The sequence below is a fragment of the Clupea harengus genome, chromosome 13 (genome assembly GCF_900700415.2).
Source record: "Clupea harengus chromosome 13, Ch_v2.0.2, whole genome shotgun sequence".
NCBI lineage: Eukaryota > Metazoa > Chordata > Actinopteri > Clupeiformes > Clupeidae > Clupea > Clupea harengus.
This window is the reverse complement of record NC_045164.1, coordinates 9590093-9604656: the sequence shown is the minus strand read 5'-3', so window position 1 is coordinate 9604656 and position 14564 is coordinate 9590093. Positions and strand designations below refer to the sequence as shown.

The following is a 14564-nucleotide window of genomic DNA, read 5'->3' as shown; positions in this document are numbered from 1 at the left end:
ATACGAAGGAGCAAGAACAAACACGGGGAGCTAATAGTCCGGAGCTTAACGAAGGAGCAGGAAGACACGACGAGACCAGACAATACATGAGGGGAGTGAGGAGTTTATCAGAGCATGCACACATACGCGTTAGAATGCGTTGATCCAACGGATGTCGAAGGAGGAGTCTGGCGCGTGGGGTTCTGTTGATACCATAGACGTTATAGTGAGATTGACAGGTCAACAAACCAATCACGCCACTAGCAAGCTGTTTACCTTGTAAGTAGTAGCATGCTAACATTAGATAGGGGACTCAGACACCTCGCAAATCCTATCAGACGTATTTTTCAGTTACAATAAAGGGTTTTTTACATTGTACAGTGTCTATTTCTCGCTAACTTTTTTTTTAAATCTAAGCAAAAAAAAGTCAAACTAACAACCTTTAGGTACAAATACGACCATCTACGGAGTTTGGTCCGCCATCTTTTTTTTTTTGAGCTTCCCGCTTTTCAGACGTGAGCATAAACACGATCTGATTGGCTAGCGCCTGTGCTGTCAGCTATGCATGAAAGGCAATTTGATTGGCCGACGCATGTGTTGCCTCTCGAAAAGTTGAAAATGTTTCAACACTTGCTGCAAGCAACGCATGAAACGCAACGGAACCCAACGGAGCCACAATTCAGTTCGGGGGCGTGGCAGGAGTAGAGCTCAGAGCCGGCGTGACAGAGGGTTCACCACAAGGTGCAAACCATTAATAAGCCTAAAAATAGAAAGACCAGATTAGAGTTTGCCAAAACATCTAAAAAAGCCAGCCTGGTTCTGGAACAGCATTCTTTGGACAGATGAAACTAAGATCAACCTGTACCAGAATGATGGGAAGAGAAAAGTATGGAGAAGGCTTCGAACGGCTCATGATCCGAAGAACACCACATCATCTGTAAAACATGGTGGAGGCAGTGTGAGGGCATGGTTTCAAAATGACACTGGGTCACTAGCAGTGATGCCGGTAACGCGTTACTTAGTAACGCGCTACTCTAATCTGACCACTTATTTCAGTAACGAGTAATCTAACGCGTCAATATTTTCAAACCAGTAATCAGATTAAAGTTACTTGTCCAAGTCACTGTGCGTTACTATTTTGTCATTAATAGTAAAATATATATTTGATGTCTTCTTGCGTCTCTCGGAGTGAAGTCATGTAGTCTATTCAACAATTAAGTCACGTTTTCAGCATGAGGGTCACGTCACGCGTATATACATAGCAGAGGTCAATGCTGAAGTCAAGCCTGATGGCTATCTAACTAGCGAACTAAGCTATCGCTAGGTATGATAACTAACTATCTAGTTGAGAGAACATCCACAAACAGTTATTGTTCATGACAACTAGTATTATTACAAAACGTGTTAATGTTCAAATCAAAATGTTAATGTTATAGTCAACATGTTAATGTTACCGTCTGTAAAATTGCACGCTAGCTAGCGATAGCAAACGCCAGCTATTTACCAGGAGCTTAACATACTGTATGAATCAATGTTGAACAAAACCTGGCGATCTGATACAAAGCCATAGCATCACATCAGGATCATCATTTTACAAGCAAGTTATCGCTACAATGACTGTGAAATACTTTCAGCAACATGCACACACATCCCTTGAACAATAACGTTACTGGGATAGCAGCTATCTTGCTCCACACTGCTACGTTACTGTACTGTTCTCTAGATTGTCACCATCCTAGCTAGCTAGCTAGATACCTCTCCAGTCTCTCGCCAGAGACGGAATAAAAAATAAGAATAACGAATCTTTGTAGGTTATTAGCTAACCTCAACTATTATATACAGATCGTACCCAGTGGTGAAAGAACATGACTAGTCTACAATGTTGTGCTGGTTGCATTTAATGAAGAGGTCGTGGGGTTTCTCAATTTTTGACAAGAGGTTTGAGAAGCTTCTGTTAATGAGGTACACTAGCTAGTTATAGCTGGCGGAGCTACTGAGTAGGCATACCCACAGGATCAATGAACCGGCATGATAAAAGAGAGCCACGACATAATTAACTCATGATGATTTAACCATTTTGTTTCTTTTACTATTTTAAACTTCATGTGCTATCTTTATATCCAGCAGCTGATTTTGGCAGCTTTCACCAGCTTGGGTCGGACAGTCGCTCCAAGTCTGTTTACTAGACGTTATTACCGCCTGTCTGCACGCTGGCGAGGCTCACTCACGACCAAACAGAGCCGTGAGCTTGCCACCACAGTCTCAAACAGGCGGGATTCCTGTGCTACTCGAAACTATTTATTTCTAACTCTAAAAATTAAACAAAATAATTTCACTAAAACGGTTGTTATGTGTGAATTTCACAATCTCAAAATTAAAATAAAAATATTTTTTTGGGGGGGGGCTAAGGAAACGTTTGGGGGGGGGGGGGCTCCAGCCCACCCAAAATAGGGCTAGATACGCCACTGGATACATTGTACATTGTTGTTGTGTACTTTACTGTTAAAAATGCACTTCTAATAAAGTGAGTGTTGGCAAAACTGGTTGTCATTTTTATGTTGAGGCGGCGGGGACCTTGGCGACAGCTGCTGAATGTAACTAATAAAGTAACTTGTAATCTAACTTAGTTACTTTTAAAATCAAGTAATCTGTTAAGTAACTAAGTTACTTTTTAAAAGAGTAATCAGTAATCCGATTACTTTTTCAAAGTAACTATGGCAACTATGTGTTTATTGATATGACAGAAGACGGAATATGAGCTGACAGAATGTTCCTATATACTTCAGAAAAGTTGATTGGACGGCGCTTCACAGTACAGATTTGAATCTTCTCTATCTACTCTTTCACACTCCATCTCTCTGCATCACTTCAATTTCTTCCCTTCTTTTCATCTTTTTGCTCTCTCCCTCGGGATTAATAATGTATCCATCTATCTATCTATCTATCTTCATTCCTTCACCTTGTCTAAATGTATATCCACTCTTATCACCCAATTTTCTTTCTATTACTCTGTCCATCAATTCCCACTCTTTTTCTCCTTCATGTCAGCTTTTAGTGTTAAGAGTTCAGTGTCTAGCTATAAGCTTAAATTGCTCTTTTTCTTCATAGCTCAGAACGAGAGAGTAAAGATCCTGCCCACCACATTAATGTTTGCTGAAAGCAAGGACATCTCTATAGTTGTAATCTTGTTGTTTGAATGCAAGGAATAGCATATGGCACTTACAGGGGCCCACAGAATGTAGTGAGAGTGACCTACTGTCAGCCCTCTTTCCATGAACGCACAAGGATGTGCACAATTGTTTCAAAGCGGCAATGTGGGCCTTCAGAATACGCCTCAAAAGGTCAGTTAAATACATTTTAAAAATCAGCCAATAAAAAAATTCTGATACCTGATTGACATCCATTAATATGCTTCACACCAAAGAATATGCTTCAATGTCATTTTAAATTTGGTCGGTGGGGCTGCTGATAGTACAGCTTACTTTGTCAGTTTTTTGCAATACGCAGCAACACAGAAAGGTAATCATTTACATTTAGTCATTTAGCAGACGCTTTTGTCCAAAGCGACGTACAAGGGAGAGAACAGTCAAGCTAAGAGCAATAAAAAGCATGGTGTAACAATAAATACTACTTTACATGAGAATTAGAAAACAACGACCTAGAAAAAAGGAAAAAGAAGTGCAGGAATGTAACTGCTGAAATGCAAGTTAAGCGCTAGTCATTTGCCAGTTAGGAAGGGAGGTGCTCTCTGAAGAGTTGGGTCAAAAGCTTCTTGAAGGTAGAGAGGGACGCCCCTGCTCTGGTAGTACTAGGCAGTTCGTTCCACCAACGTGGAACTACAAATGAGAATAGTCTGGATTGCCGTGCTTGCACAGACGGCAGTGCCAAACGACGCTCACTAGACGAGCGCAGCGTCCTGGGTGTAACATTTGCCCTTACAAGAGCATTCAATTGTGAAGTATAATAGACACGCACAGTTTGAATCCATGCGTGTTGTTTTTTCACCTTTGTGAATTTTTTGATGAACCATTGCTTCATCACACCCAGGCCACCACCTGTTTACTCTCCTGCCCTCTGGCAGACGTTACAGGTCCTCAAGAGCAAGGACCACATGCCTAAAGGAATTTTTTTTTTTTACACTTTATTATACTGCAAATCACTTATGCCATCTCAGTCACCTTATTCATGTGTATAAAACAAAAATGTTACTCTATTTATTTGCAATGTACCTCAGTGGAAGAACTGGAACTGGAAATATAAGTTCATTGTATTTTGTGTTGTTATCTGTTATCCCTCATGGCACCTGAAGGAGCAGTGCTCCAAATTGTGTTGTATGCAAAGCTATACAATGACAATAAAGGCTTTCTATTCATCTGTTTAAACGCCCACCCTGGGTTGCTAGCATAGCATTACCTCCACGTTACATAAATACAAACCCAGAGCAACATGACGTACATAGGCCTGCAGGAAGAGCTGTGAAGGCCTTGGTCGATGACGTTGCCATCGTTTCCAATAGATTATGCCCGCCTCGTAGAAATAGAACAATTTGATTTTCTTGACCAGATTTTCTGTTCATTTACACTACTGCGGACATGCTGAGGTGCAGTGAAGACTTGGAGCTCAGAATCAAGGTTCATAGAAAACAAAACATTATTGGATGAAATCTGTTTTCTCCCCTTACTGTCTGTTCCTACGCCTTTGAAATCTCAGACTTCAGAATGGGAGAAGGAAGCGATCTGGGAAAACATGAATATGTTATTGAATACATTATTGTTTCTTAATTTTGAAAGTTGTTAGGCCTTCAGAGAAGGCTTAGCAGGACCAGACGGTCCACCACTGATCAATCTATTTCTGGGTGGTAGAGACCAGGAGATTCTTTGTGAATGGCGGGAACAAGTCAAAACTTTGCAGGAGAGGAAGCTCCTCAAACACAAACAGGACAGAAGGGAGAGGCACAAGCAAGATGAGGTAAATAATTACTCAATTTTGGGTAAGTTACTTTCAACTTTTTGACATGTAATCAGCTCTTTTGTCTAACCAGCAGCTGTATCTGTGTGTAGGTGAAATTGGTACCAGCCTCACATGGGAGTACCAGACTATGTAGGTACCTTACCCTGTGAGCAGGCGCCGGGTGAATGTGGGTGCAATTGTGTGTAAATTGTGATACCGTCTTTGCGAGGGCCACAAAGACACACTGGTGCTGTCCTTGCAACAGCAACAATATGTTGGTAATCTCACCTGATTGGACAGGCATCAACCATTCAACACAAAGGCAGATCAATTAAGTTGAACGCCTAGGGGGCGCCACACAAAGTGTAGTGTCCTCCACGGTGGTCAAAATAATGATAATCCACAAATCAGTCTCATTAAATATATCAGTCTTATAAAATATATTTTACCATCAATTTGGAACTCTGATTAACAATTAAATTAATAACTACAACCAAAGTTACCTTATTAATAGTATGGTTGAAGGTCATTGGAATTCTGAATAGAAGAGGTTGGCAACGTCCATTCTTGTGTAACATTAAATAGACCAGCGTATATAATCAAAGTATTTATTTACACAATGATAAGAAAATAACACACAATATGTAATCTAGCTAAATGTAACTAACTAATGAATTGAAGGAGTGTGGGGATGTGTAATAGAGAGGGAGTGTGTGTGTGTGTGTGAGCTTGTGAGCTCGAGGTTGCGCTGTTAGGAGCGCGCCAGAAAGAATGTGTGTGTGTTCCTTTGTTTGATCACCGCAGTTCCGTGTGCATGTGTGTGCACGTACGCGAACATACATGTGATGTGGAAAAAGGACGAGCCTATGTGCAGCGCGAGGTTCGAGTATTCTCTTTGCGTGTGTGGCTATGTGAAGGCCAATGTATATGTAATCGTGCGATTAAGATGCCATGTTAGAAGAGGGAAATGGTTACTGATGCATGCAAGACCCGATGTGTCTGAAAAGCAATCCTAACGATAACCCTTAGATGGTGTGGCGAAGCCAACTACCAACTAACAATGAAAACATATAAACAGTTACGTTCAGTAAACAAAACATATGAAACACGTGAACAATGGCATGTAAACAGTCTTATGCTCAGCCAGGTTGTGAATAGCTAGGATAGCCAAATGCCCAGTCGAAGTTTACCAGTCCTTTGAGAAAAGGGTTGTGCTGGCGAGTCCGATGTTGAAACGGCAGAGAAGAGATGATGCTGTCCGTAGATGGAGAAAGTTGTCCTTGCTGTGATGTCTTTGTTTCACTGCAGTTTAGGTCGGAGGATTTGATCGCTCGGAATGTTGCAGTTTCCGCGAATCTGTTGCTGTTCCCTTGGCAATTTAGCTAGCAGGGGGGTATTCGTCGTAGCTCGCTAAACGGTTTAGCGAGCTAATTTTCAGGCTAAGATAAAAAAAAAAAACGCCCCTCTTTTTGGTTCGTGGAAGCAACTTTTGATAAATCACCATAGTTACATATCGATTAGCACTAACCTAATGGGCAGGCTAACTTAAGTGTAGCTGGATAAGCTTGCCACACCCCCGGAAAAAGGAGGGATCCCATTGAACAAGGACTGATATTAGAGTTAGATTAGCGGAGGGAGAGAGTTCTTTGCGATCGCCAAGATCCATTATTCTTGTATGAGCGCTACCGATTCAGCCGACAAGGAATCATTAATTTACAAGACCTTCTCGAGTCATTTATTGCAAACACCACAGTCGAACATTGACTGTCTTGCGCTTTTTTGCGAGTGGTACATTTTTGTAGTGTCGGTGATGCGGAGAACAAAGCACTCATAATTATATGAGTGTTATTAGTACACCATAGCATATCATTATTGTAGAAAATTATTACGGTGGACTCATGATAAGAATAGAGAGAAATACAGACAATTTATTTTCACTGCTTCAATTTATTGTATTTGTTGTTAAATGACTAAATGTATTAATAGACGCTTTTATTCAAAACGACTTCCAAGGAAATGTAAAACTACACTGAGGAAGGAGGTGAGGGGATTTGAACTAGCAACCATGCAGATTCAAACCGGTAGAGGTAACCTCTGTACCAGCTGACACTTGCCGTCAGGTATTCATACATAGATATCACCCTATAAACATCCCAACACACCTTGCTCTCACAGCGGTGGTGGTGTTGAATTTTGCCATGATTATGGTCTTGTATTCTTCATAAGCGTTCATGTTCATCTCCTACTCGCCAGCGGAGAAAAAAAGAGCCCTTTTCTTTGAGTTTAGAACCATTATACCGTTAGAAAATCATGGTTTTGGTGATCGACCTTTCCTGCCTTTTGAAGTAGGACGTGCACGCGCAAATGCCATGATAACTTTAGCCTGCTTGAAATTAACCACATGATTAGGATGCGGGTCAGCCGTTAACGAACCGATATTTGCTGTTCTCAATCAGCTCGCTAATCTTAACGGGCTAAAAGGCCAATTGATTAACTTAGCTTCAATCCTACGACGAACGTACCCCAGGTGGGGGCGAAGTTTCAGGACAAAAACAGAAAACACATGGCATGACAAAACAAACACAAGAAGCACATGACAAAATAAACAAACACAAGAAGCACATGGTGGGAACAAGGAAACACTAAAATGAACAGAGCACAATCCTGCCACTAATGACCTCTGAACTCTCTAATGAGAAGATCGAGCACTCTCCTGGAGAGTGATCAGACCATCAGATCAGATCAAAGTAAGTAATTTCACATTCACGTCCCATTAAGGATTACTTTTGTGATGATGCTTAATTTGTCTCAAACAAATGCTCTGGTGACTGATTAGCTTTTATAGTGAATGGTATGGATACTCTGAATGTATTTCCTATAATGCTACAGAAAGAACATCAAATGTGTGGGAACCTTTCTTATGTCTGCAAGCCAGCACAGCAGAGCACCTTGCTAAAGTGATCTGTTCTATCTAATGACAACTACCACCATTGTTTGCCAGTCCAGCAATTTGCGGTAAAACCAACATAGTTTACAGAACTTAGCTAATGATCAACTTTGCAGTTTCCTGTATTTTCAAGTGCAATGTTTTCTTTGTCATTACTATACAGTGAGGTTGCACGTTTTTTCCCAGACCTTTAAATGGTGGTACCTCAACCAAAGAAAACAGTTGACCGCCTTGACATGAGATTGAGAAAAACCTTGTCAAATGGTGCCTGAGTCACCCGTGGGACAGAGATGAAAAATGCACAGATATTTGTATTCTTCATCTGTAGAGAAGGATGTCTGCTTTCTGCTCATCTGTATGCAGTCTGTATATGCTTTCAGTTTAGTGGGGTGAACCCCGTATTGAATATAAAAACACTAGAGGGCCTCTCCATTGTTGTTTATTTGGGGATATTTAAACATGAAATGGAAAATGTTGCTACTAATTTAGGTCACAAGAGACCGGAAGATACTTGTAGAGAGCATACAGAAAGTTTAGTGCAGGGTACGAAATCTCTCCTCCATTAAAATTACTGCATAACACTTGTTTCTTTGATATGGAGCTTAGTTAGCTGATGCTAGCTCCCTCCATGCTCTCTCTCTAGCTTATAATGCTACTGTGTCAACAATGTGTTTAAGTACTATATTCTGTGATTCTGAACCTGTAACGTATGCTGTCTGAAGTTAACCACAGGTTGTGGATTTTAGGTTAACCCTTCTACCGAACGTTAACTAGCCAGGGAATGCACCTAATAGTAGCATTATTAGTTATGATAGCAATTTTGTACCACCGGAATGGAGACTTCATTGGTAGAAAAATCAGGAACAAGGTTGTATTTACAATTATGTGCATCAAGGGGGAAAGAGATACATTTTGATGGGGAATGTACATAATTAATATGGATCCCTTACAGGGTCTGACCCAGAATTTAACTCAGATAGATATATCCAGAGGAGGTGGATCCTCAGAAAAAGCCCTCTGAACATGGGGGTATATTATGGGCGTGAATGCATTGTTTACATCATTGAATTAACGATTTCTTTTGAAGATACGAAAGAGGAATCCTTTGAGAGGACGAAATTGATTATGTTTCAAGGGTAATTGAGGTGGTTGTTAGAGCATTGCTACGGTAAACATGGTGGTTGCTATAGGTACTGAAGTGGTTGCTATACTGGTTGCTGGAGTGTTGCTAGGGTAGTCTTAGTGGTTGCTAGATTGTCATATGGCAGTGGTTGCTAGGATGTTTCTAGAATAACTAAGTTGGTTGCTAGGGTAGGCATGGTGATTGCAATGGTAATTTAAGTGGTTGCTACGCTGTTCGCAAGGGCGCTGTTATGGTAGTCCTGTTGGTTGCTGGGATGTAATTTTAGTAGAAGTTGCCAGGATGTTGCTAGGGTAATTGAGGTGGTTACTAGGGTGTTGCTAGGTTAGTCATGGTCATTGCTATGGTAATTGAAGTGGTTGCTACAATTGTTGCCAGGGTGCTAGCGTAGCAGTCATGTCATTGCTATACTGGTTTCCAGATAGTCATGATGGTTGCTATGGTTGTTGCGAGGTTGATATTATAGTAGTTGCTAGGATGTTGCTAGGGTAATTGAAGTGGTTGCTAGGATGTTACTGACATGCAAAGGCATTCTTACCTGACATTGTAAAAAAAAAAGGGAGCTATGATTGTATTTGTGAGTGGAAGAAGCATTTTTACATTTACACTTTGTGTAGTATGACCTTAAACAAGTTCTTCTAATTGTGTTGTAGGTACACTGGAATTCGTCCATTGTGGTTGACTTTAATCATTAACTTACGTATGTTTCATCCGGTACCTACGTCAGACTTTACCTGTCATAAAAATGTAACCTGATGCATTTCTTAACCACGCCCACCTGAGCGTGGACAATAGCCGCATCTCCCCAGATGTGACTCTCTCTCTGTGCCGGCGCCCACCAGGCAAGGACCTCTTCAACTCTCCCCCTCCGGACATCGACCGAGGAGCAAGCCTCTTTGACCTCCTCTCACCTCAGGCATCGCCTGCACACGGTGAAGGCCTTCTTTCTTTGTCTTACGGCCGACACACACGCCTAAGATCTCTCAGTCAACCGACTGCTAAGTGAGACGAAGTAAGTTTAGCGAAAGCAGCTAACAATAGACCTGCTAGCTAAATTGCAAAAGAAAGCAGCTAACAATAGACCTGCTGGCTAACTCTACACAACGGGAACAGAAGGCAAACTGCAACGTTCTGAGCGATCAAATCCTCCGACCTAAACTGCAGTAAAACAGAGACATCACAGCAAGGACAACTTTCTCCAGCTACGGACTGCATCATCTCTTCTCTGCCGTTTCAACATCGGACTCGATTGGGCATTTAGCTATCATAGCTATTCACAACCTGGCTAAGCATAAGACTGTTTACATGCCATTGTTCATGTGTTTCATATGTTTTGTTAATGAACGTAACTGTTTATACATTTTCATTGTTAGTTGGTAGTTGGCTTCGCCACACCATCTGGGTTATCGTTAGGACTGCTTCTCAGACACATCGGGTCTTGCATGCATCACTAACCATTTCCCTCTTCTAACATGGCATCTAAATCGCGCACGATTACATATACATTGGCCTTCACATAGCCACACACGCGAAGAGAATACTCGAACTTCGCGCTGCATATAGGCTCGTCCTTGTACACATCACATGTATGTTCGCGTACGTGCACACACATGCACGCGGAACTACGGTGATCAAACAAAGGAACACACACACATTCTTTCTGGCGCGCTCCTAACAGCGCAACACCGAGCTCACAAGCTCACACACACACTCCCTCTGTTACACACACACATACTCCTTCAATTCATTAGTTTGTTACATTTAGCTAGATTACATATTGTGTGTTATTTTCTTATCATTGTGTAAATAAATACTTTGATTATATACGCTGGTTTATTTAATGTTGCACAAGAATGGACGTTGCCAACCTCTTCTATTCAGAATTCTAATGACCTTCAACCATACTATTAGTAAGGTAACTTTGGTTGTAGTTATTAATTTAATTATTAATCAGAGTTCCAAATTGATAGTATAATATATTTTATGAGACTGATATATTTAACGAGACTGATTTGTGGATTATCTTTCCTTTGACCACCGTGGAGGACACTACACTTTGTGTGGCGCCCCCTAGGTGTTCAACTTAGTTGATCTGCCTTTGTGTTGAATGGTTGATGCCTGTCCAATCGGGTGAGATTACCAACATATCGTTGCTGTTGCAAGGACAGCACCAGTGTGTCTTGGTGGCCCTCGCAAAGACGGTATCACGATTTACACACAATTGCACCCACATTCACCCGGCTCCTGCTCACAGGGTAAGTTACCTACATAGTCTGGTACTCCCATGTGAGGCTGGTACCAATTTCACCTACAGTGTTCTACTTCATTTTTAAATTGTTGTAGGGGCCCACAAATGTTGCCCTTAATGGATTTACCTAAGTGGCTTATTTGTATTTTATTATGGGCATTTATGATAATATTTGTTAACTATCTAACTATGAACCACAATTGCAACACTTATCTGCTGTTGCAGTAAGGGTTTGAGTGACATAATATCTGCCAGATCACCACCAAAAATAGCTCTGACCAACCCTTTCAAATCAAATCAGAAAAATGTTAACTCCTGTCTTCTAGCCAAAGTAAGGAATTTTGGTCTAAAACCAGCAAGCTATCTACCTATTAGGCATGCAAAAACCTGGCAAACACTACCAGCACCCCAGTTGGCACTGATATAAGCTTGATAGCATGCAAACCAGTGGTCTTTTGGAGATATATTTTTCAATGTTGTGCAGAACTACATTGTGCATATCCTGGATAGTTAGTAGGGAAAACGTGTTCTGTCCAACATGAGTCTGTTCTTCACATGACCATATACCATTAAAATCATACCTCAGAAAGTGCTAAATTGTTGTATAGTGTTGCTTTTAAATGTTGGAAATGAAATAGCTGTAAAAAAAATACTCATCTTAACACTCTAAGGCAGGGGTACTCAATTAGAAACCCAAAAGGTCCACTTGCCAAATTTCCAGGGTCCGGAACAGTGACGGTCAAAATCCAAAAACATAACTCCAACAAAAACGTTCAAACTATGCACAAAAGGTGATGTGGCCTTATTTGTGTGAAAGGTGACACTTTTTTTGTGGTTTAAACTTGGGCATAAACGGTGTGAAGGCCAGGCGGAGGCACTGATGTAAGTGTTCATTAGTGAGTGTGCTCCTGTATTTGTTTTTCACCATATTCATGGTTGAAAAGGCAGACTCACAACAGTATGTTGAGGTATGCACACTCTTGTTGTGTGGCTGATCTAACTATTACACTGCATGTTGCTTGGTATGATTGCAGATGGTTTATTTTTCTGCCCCTTACCTCAGAGTTCTGCGGGTATTTTTTTTTCGAAGTGTGCATGCTTTGTTTCATAATGACGTTTCACGTTACCACTTTTGACGGGGTTAGCCCTATGTTCCCACATTTCTAGATTTTTCTGAAAATTAAACCCTATGGTCCCACATTTCCTGTTAAGCCCCAGCCGTTTTCGGGACAAAAACACCTACACATGCATGCCTAAAGTAAATGATTAATTCCTCCACAATTATACAGTCAATTTCCATGTTCATGTTGCAAAAAAAATCGCGGACCCGCCCGCGGGTTAGGGTTATTATTTAGGGTTATAGTTAGATGAACTGTAGGAACACAGGGCCTAATTTTGTAATGAATATTAGAAATGTGGGAACATAAGACCTAATTTTGAAAAAGCTCTTAGAAATGTGGGAACATAGGGCTGTGGCAATATAGGGCTGTGGGAACATTGGGCTGTGGGAACATAGGCACGCTCCCCTTTTGACAAGGGCAACCGTCTCCTTGCAGATTAAACACATCGGTTTTGTGCTCCCCACAGGCAGCACAAATGCATACTTGTCAGTCCACTCTTTCTTAAATTAGCGATTTTTGGAATCAACTTTTCGTTTTTTTGTCGGGTTTAAAGCACGCCATGATTTTCGTTTGCTGAGAAAAAGATACCGTTCACAAATCTATCTGCCCGCGTTGTTGCCATTGACACACACAACCTGCGTGACCCACAGAGCTCGTGGCCAACATTGAGTGAGTAAGTTGTCATAGCAGACATCCCAACCTGCAAAAAGTCATTTCAGGGAGGTATCCCGAACCTACCACCGCCCCCCCCGGGAAAAAATAAATAAATATATATATTTACATGCACGCCTACATGGGCCTATTTCCCTGCGCTCCCTAACAAGTTGTGGTCCCTGAAATAATATCATTCAATAGGCTATAGCCCTATGCAATTCTTTGTTAATTATGTAGATTACTTTTACTATTTATATGCTGCTTATACTATTTATGTTAACTGCTTTTATTTTTATTCCATTGCAACTTTAAACAGGTCTAAGGAGTTTGTTGTTTTCATGTAGCCCTGGCAACTAGCCGGCCTGAATAATATGCACATGAAATTAAACTTGTTGAACTCACCTCAACATGTCTTTTACAGTAATTTAACCCGTCATGGGCAATGCTGAAATCACTGTTACAGATTGTACAGAGAGCAAGACTGTCATTGTGATTTACTTTTCTAAGACAGGGGTACACCTTTGTATAGTCTGTTGTAAAATGTGTCTCTTATTGTTTCGTTTTTTGGGGTACTCTCCCTCTGCCATGGTGCTCCTGTTCCTAGATACACTGAACTGATTCATTCGGTTCGGGAGAAGAGATAAAAGCCCGCCCACACTGAAAATTGATTGGTTGACTTACCGAAACAGGCCAATCAGGATGCTTCATGAGGCACACACTCACACTGCCACACACACGCACAGTCTCTCGGTCTCTCTCCCTCTCTGTCGTGCGCGCGCTACACAGATGCTTACGCGGTTTGGAGCATGTCTGTCTCGCGTGCGCAGTCTTGCTCGCTCGCTCTAGATTCCGGGATATTTTAAGTAATTTGCGGGCATCAGGGCATTGCTATCAATATGCGGGAGACTCCCGGAACTTCCGGGAGACTTGGGATGTCTGTCATAGTGATGTTATTATTACAGCTCCTGATTGGACCTCTGGATTGGACACGGAAGATAGAAACCACATCCAGTAGGAAAAATATATATAGCGCGAAATCACACAGCAATGAAAACTCGCTTGGATCATGATTAAATTAGAATGTTGATTTTGGCTTCAGTCCAAATTTGATTGCGTCTGGGTCCGGATCCGGACCGCGGTCCGCCTATTGAGTACCCCTGCTCTAAGGACTAAGGCCTTTTAGACTTTTCTAAGTAGTCTGACATGCCTTGATGTTAGCAGCAATACGGAGTTCTGTTCCAAAACTAGTAAGCTAACTACCTAAAAGTCATGCAAAAAACCTTGCAAACACCGCCAACAATCCAGCTGACTGATATAAGCTTGCCAACACACTAACTGGTGTTTTTTGGCAGCATTGCTGCTAATGTCATGCGTCTGAAAGCTTTTCTTCCATTTTTGCAGGGTATTCCAGCCTGTTACACAGAACTACATAGGGCATATCTCATATCATATAACTAGGATGGCTAGTGGGAAAGACACAGGTGTTTTATCTGTCCTTCACATGACCATATGCTATCAAAATTA

At 41.3% G+C, this 14564-nt stretch overlaps 1 protein-coding gene across 7 annotated transcripts in view; it reads left to right on the top strand.

The window, feature by feature from the left end:
* The window catches only part of LOC116223235 (leucine-rich repeat-containing protein 27), a 74858-nt gene that overhangs the window by 37059 nt on the left and 23235 nt on the right, over positions 1–14564 (top strand). For all 7 annotated transcript variants that reach the window (XM_031579251.2, XM_031579250.2, XM_031579246.2 and 4 more), the window contains one exon: positions 4842–4947. In XM_031579251.2, coding sequence (XP_031435111.1) covers positions 4842–4947 — 106 coding nt within the window. The remainder of the gene's footprint in view (positions 1–4841; positions 4948–14564) is intronic.